Genomic DNA, 18635 nt, shown 5'->3' with positions numbered 1-18635 from the left:
TAGGCTATGGTCTTATGTAGCTTTGAATTAGACTATGCTGGTTTGACAATGTTCTCGGTTCCAGATTTTTCACGTTGTCTCTACTTGTACTTGAGTGTGTAGTCAGATACAGTAATAACTACATTACTGAACAGAGCAGCATGGTGGTGCTACCTCACAGCTCCAAAACTCTAGGTTTGAATCACATCATAGAAACTGTCTGTTACAATTTTCATATTTTAGCTTGGTCTACATAGGTTTTTCTCTGGGTATGTCATTTTTCAACTAAAATCCTTTAGAGCTGCATATAATAACTGATGACTCTAAATGAATGTCATTTGTGTGTAACTGTATATGTGTGTGTATGTACTAAAGCCATATCCAGGCTTGTTTATTTGCCCTGTGGTCAGTGCTTTCAGGACAGGATTTGTCACCTAATGACTCTGAATATCACTAAGTGAATTTGATTATGGATGGATACATACATTAATATGCTGGTGGCACCACATTAATGGGGATAACAATTAAGTTTAAATATAGCCAATAAAATAACAATTTTAGAGTAAGACTGGAAGTTTAATGAATCATAGCAATAGAACAGCTCTATTATAAAAAAAGCAGCTTATCAAATTTTTGTTGCCCTGTCTTGTATTTAAAATTAGGTTACTTCCAATGAAATTAGCGACTTGTACTAAAAGTTGTATTTAACACATGTATGTAGTAGTAACTATGTTTCATTTTTATTTTTAAAATTGAATCCATAAAAAATAAAATTAATTGATGTTCACATGTCATAATTCTACTAATTTTTCCTGAGAATCTAACTTTATAGCAGGCACCCATCTATCTATTTCATTTCCTTAGTTCTGTATAAGCAACTGCAAAGCATCTACTTGTAGCCATAAGGTAGTAACAGAGCTATTATTGTGTAGCATGTCAGCCCTAACCAACAGGATGGTCTAACTGTTCAACTGTGCATGTTGAGTTTTAAGAGTAAAAGAACACACTGAAAGTAGATTAAGCAACTAGGAATAGCAAGAGTAATAAAATGACAAACTGCCTTTAAGAGAAATACTGAGTAACTGGCCTTTTAGCTTATGGAACTAAAAAAACATGGTTTAAAAAATAAATTAAAATTAATCCTAACAATGTGTATGTATTGATAGCTTTACGGTTTTAATGTTGTATTACATAAATTCTGTACACTGCTTTTAAGAGTGTGTATATATGTCACGTGTCTAATAATTTAACAACATGGAATCTGTATTAAAACATCCACTTACTTGTTCGGATGATTTTGAAGATAGGTTGACTGAAAGCATTCATGGAGTCCCTTACTGTGCTCCTGCTGACTGTGCGCACACTGAAGTTGTAGAGACGACCTGGATGAAGGCCATGCAAAATACGGCTTTCTGCTCTGTTGCTTGAGTAGGGGTTATGCACAGACAGCTGGTCATGTGGCCACCACTTCAACTCAAAGTCATTGTAATCTGTGTCTTCAGGAGCAGACCAAGTGATCACCACAGATGTGTTTGCAACATCAGTAAATGCTACTGACTTAGGAGGACGAGGGGCTTCAAAGTAAAACAAAATGACAATAACAAAAATGAAAATGATATTGGTATTAAACTTTTCACAAATTTAATCATCCATTTACTGAAACAGTTTAAGTTAAAACTGGTACATAGTGAAAATAAGTGGAAGGTCAAAGATTTCTCAGAGGTCTGCAAAATCAAGTACAACATCTACAATATCAGTGTTATTTTAATTTCAATTTTTGTAACGATCACCATTTATTTGTACAAACTATATACAACTGATTTTCCGAAACTCTGGGTGTGGTTCGGCAGCAAGTGGCACATCTCCTTGCCTACAGAACAGGTGTGGCACCTGTGCACATATCTACACAACAGATCAGGTAGTTACACCACATTGCCAGCAGCATCATAAAATAAAGGGTCCGTTCACATACAAATCTGCTAATGTGGTCTACCTAATCATGTGCATAAGGTGCCCCAACGCTGGACTGTATGTAGGGGAAACTGGCCAGACACTGAGCCAGTGAATGAACTCACATTAATCAGAACAGTATTGATCTTCCAGTGGTAGCACACTTTAACAGTAATGGCCACAGCATAAAGGATCTGAGGGTCACTGTGCTTATGGGTAATTTCAAGATCCAACAGGAGCGGAGAGAATGGGAATACAAACTTATGCTTAAATTAAACACTCTATAAAATGGTTTGAATAGAGACAAGTGTTTTATGACCAGATATGTGGACTAACAGACTGATTGACCAGCTGACTGCATCAGTGGCCTATCTTACAGACAATGCACTTCAAAAAAAGCTTGCAGGACTTTCTCTAGTGATGGTTATCATATCTCTACATTATATTAGTTCATTGTTCTCTTCTTTCAGGGTTAATTTATCTCAGGTGTATTCAATTTGCTAACATTTGAACAAAAAGGTTGTTAAGGTGAAAGAAAAAAATCACTTTGCTGTCCCAATATAAGCTACAGTATTTTTCAGTTTCTTTGTTACACCTTGCCTGATGAAGGGGCCTTAGCTGCCTTAAAAGCTTGCATTTGTAATCTATTTAGTTAGCCAATAAAAGGTGTCATTTCACCCTACTTTCTCCTGTTTTAATACAGTATACTTTACAATACTTTATAATGGGAATTGCAAAGCATGAAGATGCAATTCTTATACAGATGGAATTACGCCCACCAATAGATACTGCTAAGAAAGATGATGGTTGTGTACTCAGCTCACCACAATACAAAAAATGGAATTTCCTATTTACATGAAGTTTCTGTGGTTTCCCTAACAGATTTTTTGGGGTAAACTAAGCAGGCATGATTTTATAAAAAAGTTGTTTATGTAAATCAAAATACTTGAAGTAGCCACTAGTAGCTGTTTATTTGAGATAATCAGTGAATGCACATTTGTAGTATGTGTCAAGTATAATTAATAATTATTACATCATTGTGATTTATCCTTTAAAGGGGTATGTAGGGAGACATATTATTTTGCTATATTTACTGATTTATACATAGATTTAGCTTTCAAACACATAAGATTTTTAGCTTTCACTAGTACTGCTGCTGCTGCTCATGAGGCTTGACATGAGTGCACAAGGGGAACCTCTTGGGGACTAAAAAGGAACTTGAAATACCTCAAAGTTTTTTTGTTCTCTTTCAGGGAATATAGTAAATCCTCAGACCCAACAGCATCCCAGTAAGGTCACTGAAAACAATCTTAAATAAACTCTATTACATACGCTCCACCAAGAGCTAGCTATTACATCTGGTTGGTTGATCCTTGTAAAGGATAAATGAAGGACAAAAGCTGGAGGAAGGCAGTTAGTTTCCAGCAACATTAACCAAAGTAAGTTCATTTTGGTAAAGAAGGCCTATACTACAAAGAAATGGACCCCTAAACTTGGTGATTAGGAATGGTAGGCTAAATTAAAACCCTGAATGCCTTATAGTGTATGCTGGAACAATTTACAATATTGGTATTTAGAAAGGCAAAAATCTTTGTTATTATGATGGAGAGCATTGACTTCAGCTTTTAAAATTACTTTATTATTAATAAACTTATTGGCCCATCACAATAGGAGCATAACATATTGTTTAAAGTTTTGGTTGGGCTATTTAAGAGCCCACTATGGTTACGCCAATAGTATTGCAATATAAAGTAAACTGTGGGACCAGGCTACATGATTCTTCTGTATCAGAGACTCTTGTTCTAATAATGTGCAGCCATTGTCTATTTCTCAACAGCTGTTTCTATAAAGAGGTTAAATGAAAATTAAAAGTAAATCTAATTGCTATTCTCACTAATGTTTAATATTGTCTTCAGTGCAGCCTGGGTTAAAGTGTATTTTTGCATTTTTGGGCTGGCAATAGACTGTGTGATAAAAAAAAAAAAATCTAATTTCTGAGAACCACCCTTCCCTTGCAAAATTCAATGTTATGCTCACTTATATTAAAACATTTGATTCTTATTACAGTGTTACTCGATGAATTTAAGTAATACTGCTTATGCCAGCTTTTCTTCTGGCCAGGTGATGTTAGTGCTGAACTGTCTGATGCGATAGCAAGCTCTTTTCAGCTAGTTGTGAAAACATTCTATACTAAAACAATGACCACTTATTTCTTTGCCTGAGACTTTCCAATTCTTGTGGTGAAATCTCCCTATACTAACCAAAGGTTTGAGATATATAGCAAAAGGTTACAGGTTCAATAGCCACCAAAGACTCCCTGTTCTATTCTGAGGCAATCACTCAATCCTTGAAATTTTTAAATGGAAACAGTTTTACTTTGCATTGTTTTTGAAACATCATATTAACAACACTTTCTTTTTTTTTGTTTCACAAATAATTATTTATTGGTTCATAATATATGTATAGGGTGTGACTAATGCAAGATATTCAGTTTGCAAAAGTTCTTGTTTATTGGGTGGTTTCTTAAGAGTTACAGTATACCTTACCTGTTGTTCCCTCTGCTGTTACACTGTTGGAAAGGTCTCCACTCTTAGTTGCAATAACAATAGTATATGGCCTCCCAGGAACAAGTCCATCAAAGCGGCACCCTTTAGCATCTGGCTTCTCTTGACGGCTGTCTTTCAGACTGTGGTCAGGGTTGTAAAGAGAAATCTGATAACCAGAAACATCTCCAATTGCCTTCTCCCATGTGAACCAGAGGCTGCTAATGCTGTTGTGGTTTATGGCTTGTAAAGCTGTCACTGGAGCTGGAACTGGTCAAAAATATATTTTTTAAGTAACTGTTTTCAGAATATCTTGTAAAGCAAGAAATTGTGATATGGCTAAAATGAAACTTCTTTCATCTGTCAGGAACAACACAATTTTGTTGTTCGTTTGATTTTGAGATTTTGTTTTATTTTATTTTAATATTATTATTTTTTGTTTTACAAAATAACAGTTACATCATACCTAAATTCAAATTTGTTGAACAATAATCAAATTGATGCAAAAAACATCACAATTAAAAATGGTTCAAACCATGCAGTTTAAATAGAAATGAAATCTGTGGAGGTCATGTTCAAATATGGATTTCATAAAGTAATCTCCTTCTCAAACTAGTGTTAGAAAATAATGTAGTAAATGTTTTTTATACATCATGAAAAGGACTTCTTACCAGTTCTTGCATACAATGAAGACTGATTGGTAAAATGTCCACTGCATGTCATAATAATCATTTGATACCTCCTTCCTGGAAGTAGCCCTTGGAAAGAATATTCCTTAAGACTAGCAGGTTCTTTTTTTTGGCTGTGAAGAGATTCATCTGGATTGTAGAGAAATATTTCATATGCCTGAAAGTCCCCCTCAGGAGCTGTCCATCTGAATGTCAAGCTGTCAGTGCTATTTCCAATGACTTTCAAGTTACTAACTGATGCTGGGACTAAGCAGAAAAAAATGACAAGAAAATATTGAAGGTGAGGACAGACTAGAGCAGAGATGATCAATGAATATTTGTGATTATCTTTTCCTTTAAGGCTGTAGTCACTACACCATACTAAACTCTCTCAGTAACAAAAAAAAAAAAAAGAAAATAAATAAATAAACTTACTTGTCCTTCCTTCACCCTCCACACCTTTACTGTATAGTCCTCCACTAACAGTCATCACTCGTATACGATATTTTGTCCCTTGCATCAGATTAGTGAATTGGGAATACAAGGTTGTGGCAGGCTCAGATACATTAGTGATGAGACCACCTTGTTCAGTTAGTAACTGCAGATTGTAATTCTCTGCCACTCCTATAGCAGCCTTCCATCTCACTGCCAGGCTATAACTTGTATTCATGTTTTCCACTTTCAGGTCCATAATTGGGGAGGGAACTAGACAAGAAGAAATCAAATTAAGTTATCTTTATTCTGTTTTCTGAAGATCAACACATATTCTTAAAATACCAGTGTTCTTTGTGTAATCAATTTATCATCAAATTAAAGTAATTTATAAATATAAAGGACAGACTATTTTTGCCATTGAAAACTTGTAAGCTACACTGAACAGTTACAGTAAATAGTGTAATTTTCCCACAAATACCAAGAACAAGAATCAGGCTGGTCACTTCTTTGCAGACATTTGTACAGCACAACACATATATGTTCTTAGAAATGTTAATTTATTCCAGCCTCTTTGACATTCAAATTTAAATTTTCTTGCCGGTATAATTAAATTAAATAATATCAACTGTTCACGTTACAACTGCTACATCTTGCATATCATTTTTAATCACCCGTCCAATACCTTTGTGCATACAAAGCACTGGAAGCACGCCATTGACTACAATCTTGTCACCTGCATGGTAACACTGGATGAAACCAACGTGTACCAACAACATCACTACAGCCTCATTGCTTGCATTCTTATTATTTTGAGTTTTACCCATAAAGTCAAAAAATTGCTGAAATGAGAAATGTTATGAAAAGAAGAGGCAATAAAACTAAAACCAGGTTTAGCCTTGCTTCTGGTGCTTGTGGAAATGTGACATTACAGACCTGAATTATGCTTACTATAAAATTAGATCATGCAGCTCTTTGCTTGCATTTAAAGATTGTGTATTTTATTAACAAGCATTTGTGTTTGGAGCTAAAATAAAAATATAATATGTAATCCATCCATTATCCAACCCACTATATCCTAACTACAGGGTCATGGGGAGCCAATCCCAGGGCACACACACACACTAGGGACAATTTAGAATTGCCAATGCACCTAACCTGCATGTTTTTGGACTGTGGGAGGAAACCCATGCAGACACAGGGAGAACATGCAAACTCAACGCAGGGAGGACCCAGGAAGTGAACCCGGGTCACCTAACTGCGAGGCAGCAGCGCTACCACTGCGCCACTGTGCCGCCCAATATGAAATCATATATTGTATATACTGAACGTATTTAAAGAAAACACTCTATAGCCCATTATATATCATTCACTGTTAATAACCACAGAAACAGATTTTGTTGTCAATTTCATGTTCATCAAAACAAAGTAAAAAATTCCCAAAAGTGAAAGTTAGCCATGTTTTCTTGTTCTTGGTAAACTTTTTGCAATGCTTTTGTTATTTCAGGCCACAACCTAAGTGCATTAATGCAGAAATAGTAAAAGCAGACTATAATTTCTTTTTATTAATTATACTTATGAGAGAAGAAAAAAACACGGCCTCTCCATTTAGTATCAAACATCAATTAAATTTAAAATCATAACATACTGAATGTAAAAGAGAATGGAACAATAAATTAAAGGTAATAAAGTGTATATAACATCGGTAACTTATTTGTAGTAAAATGAAAAACAGTAAAAATATTTGTAGTGATTAGTGATTCATAATAAAAAAAGTCTGTAAAACTTTAGTTGGATGGTTAAAGTGATGGGCAATTAACTCTCATTATATACTTTAACTTGAATAAATGAGAGTGTAGCATTGCTATCAAAGTATTTGCTGCTCAAAATGGTGTTAAAACTGTAGTCAAACTCACCAGTCCTTCCGCTAGCTGTCCGTCTATTGCTTAAACCTCCGCTATTGGTCTGAACAGTGATAAGGTAAATCTGGCCTGCCTCTAACAAATTAAAACTAAAATCATTAATGTGCTTGGAAATGGTCTGTTCAGCAATTTGTTTTCTTTCCTGAGAAATTGTTACAGTGTAGCTGTCCACATCTCCACTAGCAGGAGTCCAGTTCACTTTCAGACTCTTCGTATCCCCATTGTTGGTAACGTGGATATTATTTACTGTGCTTGGAACTGTAAGAAATAAAAACAGGAATATGAAAAGAGAAACATTAAATAAAATTTGTTTTTTTTGTTGTTGTTTGAGAATTACAAATCTAAGCTTACATGAAGTTTTAAAGAAACATGTTTAATATTAAATAAAGCTCTAAACTGATGAGGTCAATCTATATATTATACTATTGAACTAAATCCAATTGTACGGTCACATGATTACATCTTAGCACCTATATATACAAGTATTAACCTCAAAATGGGGCAGCAGCCCATTACAAGGCACACTCATTCTTAAGAGGCTAATATAATTGTGTTAATTAGATCAGAACACAAAGTGAAGCATTGAAAAAATAAATGTTTAATAAAACTAAATTACCAAATAATGAAAAATAGAAAAGCAGATTCAAAAAGTAAATGGAGCAATAGATGGCTTTGCAAAGTAAAGTAACATATTTCTTAAACTTCATAAGGACTTCAGAGGCATTGGTAGAATATACAGTGAACCAGGTTTTCTGTTTCATCTTGACACATAGTACAAGAAGCTTAAGAGTCTAAAAAAAGTAAGAAACAAAATGATTTTCTCGATGGGAAGTGACAAATATTTTGTGCAAGTTAAAATCATATTGATAACAATATCTGGTACTTGAGTTACTGCCTTATGGCAACATGGCCTAGACAATAATCCAAAATAATTGCATTCTTTATATGTTGTCATGTGGAATGAAGTGAGCTGAGGTAACAGGCACTATAGCTTCACTGGTTAAGTGATTCTGTTTTTAGTGTTAGGTTGGTGGACTGCACAGAGACAATAAGTGAAATCAAAGAAGACTGCACCAACAGATAAATAGAAAACAATTGTATTAGTCGATCAAAGTGAGAAAGATAAATTAGTTATTGGAATTCATCAAGGATACTTGGGGGCTCTATCATCATGAAAATGACATCACGTATACATCTCAGTATTTTAGTTATTCAGAGAGCTGTAATATCACTAATGTAATGGACTCTGTGTCCAGTTGGAGGAAGAGAGCCAGTTTAAGAAGCAAGTAGTGATTCACACACATGGATCACATACGAGTAGAAGATCAAATACAAAACAAAGCATTTAACGTGCTACTTTAATTACGATGTAATTTTGAGAAACTGGTTAATTAAACGATTTTAAGATTAAGTTTATAATGTTCTACTAAATGACAAAATAAACTACGTGATTAAAGTGGAAAATTCGAGATTAAAGTTGACATTTCGTGCTTTTTCCCCACCGTGTGCCTTTTTTCTCTGTACCCTAATAAGCTTTCATATGACACTCAGACAGACCTAGACAATAATCCAAAATAATTGCATTCTTTATATGTTGTCATGTGGAATGAAGTGAGCTGAGGTAACAGGCACTATAGCTTCACTGGTTAAGTGATTCTGTTTTTAGTGTTAGGTTGGTGGACTGCACAGAGACAATAAGTGAAATCAAAGAAGACTGCACCAACAGATAAATAGGAAACAATTGTATTAGTCGATCAAAGTGAGAAAGATAAATTAGTTATTGGAATTCATCAAGGATACTTGGGGGCTCTAGGGTGGTCTGGGTTAAACTTTCAATGGGAGATAGTTTTGAAAGCTGTTAAACCCATGACTGTCCAAACTCTTGCTATGGTCTATCCTCAGCTAATGATATTTGCATGTGTTTGCAATTATCAGTAAAGGCCAGGGGCCTCATGTATAAACGGTGCGTACGCAAAGAAATGTTGCGTAAGAACTTTTTCACGTTCAAATCGCGATGTATAAAACCTACACTTGGCGTAAAGCCACGCACTTTTCCACGGTACCTCATACCTTGTCGTACGCAAGTTCTACGCTCGGTTTTGCAGACTGGCGGCACCCAGCGTCAAAGCAATGCTACTGTTCCTGTGTGATTACTCATTATTTTCATGACGCGGCTTTATAAATACACAGAAACTAACCGCATATTGTTTATTAGTGTAATACATCTGATTGTAATTAACTCGTAACAATATAATGGTCCAGGGAACAGCCATAGTATTCCAAATACCATAACTGCTTTAGCGTTGTTACTCTCACTTCTTCTTCTTCTTTCAGCTCCTCCCGTTAAGAGTTGCCACAGCGGATCATCTTTTTCCATATTTCTCTCACTGCACGACTGAGTATTTATATCACTGTATCTGAGTGTGAATCACAGCAGCAGCTGATCGGAAAGAGAATTATCGGTATACAGCTTTAAGGACACGCTACCTCAGCCACTGCAAAATGTTTTAAAGCCTTTCCTGTACGGACCTCGCGGTTCAGAAACAGTTTAATCCCAAGAACTTTAAATGCATTCAATCAATTGCTCCTTGTAGAACGGTTTGTACTTATAAGTACAATCACCCCACTGTAAACTTGCACTACAGTTATAATATCTCACAACCTGAGCCACTTTATAAAGCGTATTTACATATGATGACGATATCATTTTTAAGGTGAAATGCAGCAAAATATGTTTGTTAAATTATACACATAAAACTTTAACTTCATTTAAATAATCTATATTCTTCACTGAGAGTGTCGTGAAGGATAGAATAATTTAACATGTACTACGAAGATATTTCAATGTTCCTTAAACGTTTTGAAGAATCGGCGCTAAGCTTACAGATGGCTTAACTTCTATTACAGAGCTGATTGTGTGGCGATCGGTTACTTGGGGAAAGAAAAGCAAGGACTCTTGGGGCGGCCACGCCAATATATATTGAATATAAAACAGAAAGAGAAAATAACAACACAGCTAAAAACGCAGCGACAAATTTCGACAAAAGATAATGCTTGTCATGAGCACGAGGCTCATGAAACACATGTTTAATAATGTGCTTTAGCTCCTATCATCATGAAAATGACATCACGTATACATCTCAGTATTTTAGTTATTCAGAGAGCTGTAATATCACAAATGTAATGGACTCTGTGTCCAGTTGGAGGAAGAGAGCCAGTTTAAGAAGCAAGTAGTGATTCACACACATGGATCACATACGAGTAGAAGATCAAATACAAAACAAAGCATTTAACGTGCTACTTTAATTACGATGTAATTTTGAGAAACTGGTTAATTAAACGATTTTAAGATTAAGTTTATAATGTTCTACTAAATGACAAAATAAACTACGTGATTAAAGTGGAAAATTCGAGATTAAAGTTGACATTTCGTGCTTTTTCCCCACCGTGTGCCTTTTTTCTCTGTACCCTAATAAGCTTTCATATGACACTCAGACAGTGGGCTTACAACTCTTCTTTTCACGGCACTTTGATATGTGACTTCTTTTTATTTCCGGCATTGTGCGATTTTGTTAATGTGAGCTTTCAAGTTTCTCCAACACGCTATGTCACTCGATCAACTTCATTTTGTTGATTATACCACGGTTTATTTGAACAAATAGTATGTTTTTCCTTTGCCTCCACTTGGTATTCGCTGAAATTCTTATATTTTCCCCGTGCTTTTCCCATTGTCTTTTCACAGAAGGCTGCGCTTAAGGGCGATTTATATTGATTTGCATATTCAAATAGCCGTAATTCTGGGAGGATTTGGGGCGTTACAAAATGCGCGTGCACGAGCGTTAGTTTTCACGCTGATCAGGATTTATGTAACGGAAGAACGTGGAAGTTGGAGTACGCACAGATTCCTGCATCTGGATTTTTCTGTGCGTAAGCACATTTCGGCTTTTGTGCTTACGCCATGTTATAGTGCGAGTTCTACGCACGGCGTTATACATGAGGCCCCTGGTGATTTAGTATCATTAGGCGTTACATTCTTTCTATGTAAAGAACATTGAGTAGGGTGCTAGGGATGGAACATATGGGGGAAAATATTTGCTTTGTTGCACCCATGTGTATACACCTACAGAAAAACACTGTTAATGGATATTTTTACAGTGGGTGCCAAGACAAATCAAATGAACCATTCAGGATCAAATAATAAGCTAAAGGCTTGCTTAGGGTGACATTGGATGATAAAGATCAACATTATCTTTGCAGAGACTGTGCTCAAAAGAAAAAGAAATTACTGATATCTACAGTATGTTCAAGGCCTTGCCTCCTTTTATAAATCAGCTGTTTATTTGCAACCAGTCACCATTAAATGTTTGTTTTATGAAAATATCTGAATAGAAAAAAAAATGAAGCAAGAAAACAATCTTATCTGTTCTGGTCCATAAGGCATTTGGAACAGCCTTTTCAGAAAAGGAAAATTCACAATTTTAGAAATGTGCAACTACTGCCGCCCCACATGACCCCTCCTAGAGTAAAGGTAAAGGTAGGGTTTATTCAGTGTTTGCTCATTTATAATAACAGGAGCAAAGAACATCAAAGTAAGTAACGAAATAGCACTAATTTGCCTTTTCATTTGATGGCCCATCCATCCATCTACCAGTCACTGAAACTGCTTAATCAAATTTGGCATTCAATTTCCATGGTTTTTCAAATTTTAATCAGAAGCTATTGTAATGCTGATATTCATATAGAAAGATTGCTTCCATATAAAAGTTGCATTTAAAAAAAAATCTGAAATTCTAATCAGAACAAAAAGGATTACAAATATGTAACAGATATGCCTTAAAGCATACATACAAAGCCAGTGAAGCCACATTGAAGTACTTTTTCCTTGAAACCTAAAAAACAAAGTAGGGCCAATTTTAAATCACTTAGTTAATAAATAAACTTATAAGTGGATCACCTGTGCGTCCCTCAATAAATGCAGTCATCTGCTGCTCCCCACTGAAGGATGTCACAACAATCTTGTACAGCCTTCCTGGGACAAGGGAGGTGAAATGGTATTCTTGAATTGTGTTGCTCAGAGTCATATGTGGAAGCACCTTCATGTCATTGAACAGGAGCTGGATTTCATAGTGGTCAACGTCACCAGGTGCTGGCTGCCATTTTACAAGCAGGTAATCTGTGGTCCTATTTGCAACAGTCAGCTTTTCCACTTGAGCAGGAACTGAAAAGATAATTAAAATAAAGATGCCACTTAACACTTTCTACACATTCTGCCAGCTTGATTGTTTTCATTGATGATGGCTTATCGCATAAGTAAAGAAAAAGACAAGTGAAGAAATAGTATAAATAAACAAATAAAGTAAAATTAATAGTATACTTTAAATTTGCAGTATTATGTGAAGCACATGTTATATCTAGATAAAAGAAAACAAAAGAAAATCTTGCAAAGCTGAAAGATACAAAATGTCATTTTCTTACATGTCCGGCCACTAGTAGTCTGGCTTGCTTCATACCTCCCACTTTTTGTAATAACAGTTATGAAATACAGCCTTCCGGGCACCAGTGAATAGAATTCACACTCTTTTTGGGATTTAGATACATTGACAGTGTGAATAATGTCACTGCTGTTTTTAATGACTACTTGATAATAGTCAAAGTCCCCAGTGACACTTTGCCAGGAAACTTTGAGGTAATCACGTCTTGCAAAGTTGTTGACCATAGGATACTCCACACTTGAGGGCCCTAAAAAGGAAAAAAACAAAACTGTTAAGAAATTAAAAAGTCCTTAATATAGCAGTATAAGAATATTTACGAAAAATAAAATAGGGGGGAGGTTCAGAGCAAGTTGAAATACCTTTTACTGTATACAATAAAACAGAATGCATACTTATTTTTACATTTAATCAGCAATATTTCAAAGTCAAGGTTAGAAAGTCCACATAACTTACCTAATTACAGTTTGAATGTATTTTGCAAAATTTTTATATTTTAAGCTAAATAAAGCTACTAGATTTAGCTGTCTGTTAACCATGATAGGAGTAAAGTAAACAGAAATTACAGGTATTATAGGTAACTAAAAATTACAACATCTGTTTGAAAATGAATACTTATAGTAATTGTAGTAATGCTGTAACAGATTAAATATCATGCTTTTCTAAAATATAGAAAAAGTCTGAGTTTTACAGAAAGTCATATTTTAGTTGTTTTAGGAATTGACTAGAATATAGACGAGAATAGCAAAACCCCACATGTCCCTGAAATAGATTATGAAGGATTAAGAATGCTACATTATGTTTTGTTTGTTTCTAAGGAGTGTGATTTATTCTTGTTTCAGATGAATTTCAAAATGTACAAATGAATGTGTTTCTACTAAATAGTTACTTCACTACTTTGAATCCCGTAAATGCCACTGGGCCCTTGAGCAAGGTCCTTAACCTGTAATTGCTCTGTCCTGGGTATGACGTTAACACACATCCAGCCCTGCAAGAAGGTCTTCCAACTTGCAGAGAAAACATGGGGTTGGTGAAAGGATTGGCCCACCAGCCACTGTAAAAAACATCACACTGTTTCACTCCATTTGAACAAGTGTAGTGCTGAGATGTCACCCGTTGCACGGCTGTATCAGTGCATGCTCCCAACCTCTCTCTCTCTCTCTCTCTCTTATTGTGATGCCCTTTCTAAATATTACAAATAATCTATTGAAATTTGACCACAAGATTTATAAAGAGATAAAAACAATATTAACATAATCTAGTGTAATTAAACTTACGTGTGCGCTCTTGTACAAACGTACTGTTCTCATAAGCTCCACTCCGTGTAGCAATGGAAATGTTGTACAGTCTGCCTGGCACCAAAGAATTAAAACCAAGATTATTACTGCTTTTGAGGGCCATTTGGGTATCCACCACATTGAAGCGGTCTCTCAGGGTCACTAAGTATGAATCCACATCCCCTGTGGCAGACTGCCAGGAGACACTAAGGGAATCTTTGTGTCCATTATTGCTTACTGTCACTTGAGTTACTGCTGAAGGAACTGTAATGAAAAGAAAAAAAAGGTTACAGTGCTCTCTAGTGGTAGGTTAGAAATCAGCAATTTAAACACATTTTAACATTGCTTTACAATAGTATAAACTAAGAGCTAGATTAAAATCATACCTTTTTAACTTTTCACATTGAAAGTGACTTTCATATTTTCACTTTTTATCTTGACAAGTAATTTCATTTTAACACTTCTAGTATTATATAGAACCAACCAACCTGTTAAAGCTATACTTAATGCTGGGAGTGATGATATTATTGTCAGCAAATACATGAGAGATACGATAGATGAACACATGTGTGCACTGTTATACTCAATGCTATGCCACTTCCAAAATTCTTCTATCTTGCAGTGAACCCATACTGAACGTTTTGGTTAACAACACACTATAATATTATGATTAAATTGTCTAAAAATGATAAGCAAGTTTAATATTTCAGTACTTTCCAAATGTTACAGAAGCACAAAGACCTCAGGGCTGGTTCTTTAATATATTACTATTCATGATAAGCAATGACCAATTTGACTTTAAAAAATATGGGGCACTATAACTAGAAAGCTTATATTTGGAGTACAAGCAGATTTGTTTTGGCCATTGTCATATAGTTAGCTGACTTAAACTGCTGTCAAATGCTCTTTAGCCACTAGGCCATAACATGAGAAAACACTTACTCTGCATCAGGTAGGATAATACAATATATATTGCATTACAAGATAGTGGTGTTATAAGTTAAAGTCCTTTGTGATACTTGTAGAGTGGCCATATTCATGAGTAGAAACAATAAAGTAACATAATGGACACAGTTTAAGAATGATATACAACACCAGAGCATGTCTCTGTATGACTTACACTTGCTAATGTAAAAATAATAATTCTTCTACTTGAAAGCATGTCTTTGGGAATGCAGCTCAGTGTTAAGAGGGAACCATCACACAAACAAGTCTAGTCAAGTCAAGATGGGGAGCATGCACTGGTACAGTGCATTGCTGCATCCACTACACGGCAAAACAACTCAGGATCCCGGTTTGCAACCCCCCAGGCAGACACGCGGTGCAGTCCCGCTCTCCGGAAATGACCCTCCATCTGCCACAGCCAGGTGTTATGTGGGCGACCCCTTGGCCTGGTCCAACCACTCGGGTCCCCAACAAGGAGGATCTTACGATCCGAATCACCCTCGGGGAAACGTGCCACATGGCCATAGTGCCGTAACTGACACTCCCTCACAATTCAGGTAATGTGCCTCATTCGGGACTGCATGAGCAACTGCTCATTCAACACAAAGTCAAACCAACAGTACCCAAGGATTTTCCGGAGCGACACAGTACCAAAAGAGTCCAGTCTTCATTTCAGGTCACTGGATAGAGTCCATGTCTCGCAACCATATAGCAAGACAGGAAGCACCAGGACTCTAAAGACTTGGACCTTCGTCCTTTTGCATAGATATCAGGAGCGACACACACCCCTTTCCAGCAACCTCATGACCCCCCATGCTCTCCCAATCCATCTACTGACTTCACAGGAAGAGTTACCAGTGACATTCAGTCACTGCCAAGGTAAGTAAACCTCTCAACAAGGTCAACACTCTCTCTGCAAACAGACACACTGCTGATGGCTGTGCCCAAAAGGTAATTAAAGGCCTGGATCTTGGTTTTTATCCTGGACACTCGCAAGCCCAGACACTCAGACTACTCACTCAGTCTCTTGAGCGTCCTAATCAGAGCCTCCATTGACGCCGCGAAGATCACACCATCGTCAGCAAAGTCGAGATCTGTGAATCTTTCTAAACCAACAGATGCCCCACAGCCGCTGGACCCCACGACCTTGCCCAATACCCAGTCCATACAAGCACTGAACAGAGTAGGAGCAAGAATACACCCCTGACAAACCCCAGAACCAACTGGGAAAAGCGCAGAGGTCCTGCCTCCACTCTGCACAGCACTCAAAGTACCAGTGTACAGGCCAGCCATGATATCCAGCAACCTTGAGGGTATCCCGCAAACCCACAGGATGTTCCACAGGGCAGCTCAATCAACTGAGTTGTACGCTTTTGTGAAAATCAACAAAGGCTGCAAAGAAACTGCCAAAATTCCCGTTTGCGCTCCATCAGAATCCTCAGTGCCAGGCTGCGGTCGATGGTAGGCTTCTTAGGCGTAAAACCAGACTGTTCCGGTCGCTGGTAGGTGAGCAATTGATCACAGATCCTATTGAGAACAACCCTAGCAAGGGCATTGTTATCCTCCTGTAGTTGCTGCATTCCAGGCAATCACCCTTCCCAGTCCAGATAGGGACGACAAGTCCCATTTTCCAGTCAGTTGGAATGATGCCAGTCTCCCAAATGGAAGCAAAGATTGCTTGCAATGCCAGGAGGACAGCTCCTCCCCGAGGAACAGATTCAGATGTGCGTAATGCTTCGATTCCTCTGTAAGCAGGACGTGGGGCGCTAGACCACAGATGGTGTGTCACTTGCTCACAGATTCCTCTAACAAACACCTCTTTATCTGCCCTCACAGCCCTCGCAGCCGTCCTTCTCAGTTCCCGGGACAGACCAGAGTTGCCGTTGAGCCATGCGCTGCGACTCCTCTTGATGATATCCAGGGTGCCCTACGAGATGAAACACCTCCTTCTGGGAACACCAGTAACACCAACACAACCCTCAGCAACCTTCAGGGTCTTGTCACGGGTCTTGTGATGTCTCCCACATCACATTAGGATCGGCAGTCGTACACAAACAAGGAGAACATATAAAACTTAGGAGGTACCTTAATCTATTATTATAATTATATTAAAAAATAATATTCAAAGAATGATGGCACAGTGAAGGTTTCCAATTTCTGACTAAAAAAGATAGCTCACCTGTTATTCCCTTAGCCATAGTCTGCTTAGAAAGAATTCCCCCGCTTATGGTAGTAACCACAACTTCATAGTGTCCTCCAGGTTTCAATGACTGAAAGTAGCAGAATGTGATATGTCCAGGCACACTTTCATTTTTTATTACAATGATGTCATGCAAAAGAAGGACTTCGTAGGAATCCACATCCCCTTGTGCAGGCAGCCATGTGACATGGAGGCTGTCACTTTTTCCCTGATTGCTAACATTCACCTGGTTAACTGCAGCCGGAACTGCCAAATGAGAAAAGTTTTCCAGTTACTATCAGCACTATATCATGTATAATGTACTTGATAATTAACAAGAAGAGAAAAACATAACAGTCATTATATTGATTAAATGTTACGTTAAAATCAAATCAAGACAGTAAAATATTGTAAACAAAATACATAAATAATGAATGTTTATAAACACAGAAAATTTCCTAGAAGTCATTGGCATTAATTTTTTCAAAGTAAGCTGCTTTACCTGTTCTGCCATTAACCACAGTTTGTCGTGATGGTATGTCTCTGCTAATGGCAGTTATCACAACTTCATACTGCTTTCCAGGCTTTAATGAGTGGAAGTAGCATGATCTGCTGTTCCCTGGGAGACTCTCATTTTTGATCACAGTGTTCTTGTACAATAGAATAACTTGATAGGAATCAACATCACCCAATGTGGCAGCCCAAGAGGCATATAGGCTGTTAGTTTTACCCTGGTTAGTAACAGTTAGATTGACGGCTGCAGCAGGAACTATGAAATAAGAGAAAAATTGTGATTAACCAAATAATACTCTTTTTTACATTAACAGACAGTAAAATTGTTCATAATATATTTCACTTATGGAGCTCCTTTCCCATGCTGAAAGAATTTATCAAAAGTGGAAAAAGGAAAGGATGTACTGAAAAAATAATCTCAATAAATAAACAAAGTATAGAACCTATTTTCAGAAGTATTTAAATTAATAAAAGAATGGGCTGTATGACCTCAAGAAAATAATCAAAATGAATAAAAACAATGCTACAAGACAGTGAACACATAAAGGCAGCAGAAACAGTACTTACTGTGCCAGTATGTATGCTATACAACAAAGAAACATTAAAAAACAAATGAAAACTTAATTTCTTCTTTCAAGCATGGAAATGAATACTTCAAATAGATAACACAAATAAACCAAACATCTTAATTATTGCCATTGCATTTACATCCCGCTTTCAACATGCAAACAGCATGCT

At 36.7% G+C, this 18635-nt stretch overlaps 1 protein-coding gene across 2 annotated transcripts in view; it reads right to left on the bottom strand.

Moving 5' to 3' along the window:
• ptprb (protein tyrosine phosphatase receptor type b) overlaps positions 1 to 18635 on the bottom strand; it is a 117153-nt gene that overhangs the window by 30392 nt on the left and 68126 nt on the right. For both annotated transcript variants that reach the window (XM_039759857.1, XM_039759858.1), the window contains 10 exons: positions 17887 to 18153; positions 17385 to 17651; positions 14261 to 14524; positions 12970 to 13233; positions 12449 to 12712; positions 7489 to 7752; positions 5576 to 5845; positions 5144 to 5407; positions 4476 to 4742; positions 1263 to 1553 (listed from right to left, as the gene is read on the bottom strand). In XM_039759857.1, coding sequence (XP_039615791.1) covers positions 1263 to 1553; positions 4476 to 4742; positions 5144 to 5407; positions 5576 to 5845; positions 7489 to 7752; positions 12449 to 12712; positions 12970 to 13233; positions 14261 to 14524; positions 17385 to 17651; positions 17887 to 18153 — 2682 coding nt within the window. The remainder of the gene's footprint in view (positions 1 to 1262; positions 1554 to 4475; positions 4743 to 5143; positions 5408 to 5575; positions 5846 to 7488; positions 7753 to 12448; positions 12713 to 12969; positions 13234 to 14260; positions 14525 to 17384; positions 17652 to 17886; positions 18154 to 18635) is intronic.

The sequence above is a fragment of the Polypterus senegalus genome, chromosome 8 (assembly GCF_016835505.1).
Source record: "Polypterus senegalus isolate Bchr_013 chromosome 8, ASM1683550v1, whole genome shotgun sequence".
In the NCBI taxonomy this organism is placed as follows: Eukaryota; Metazoa; Chordata; class Cladistia; order Polypteriformes; family Polypteridae; genus Polypterus; species Polypterus senegalus.
This window is presented reverse-complemented; position numbering and strand designations above follow the sequence as displayed.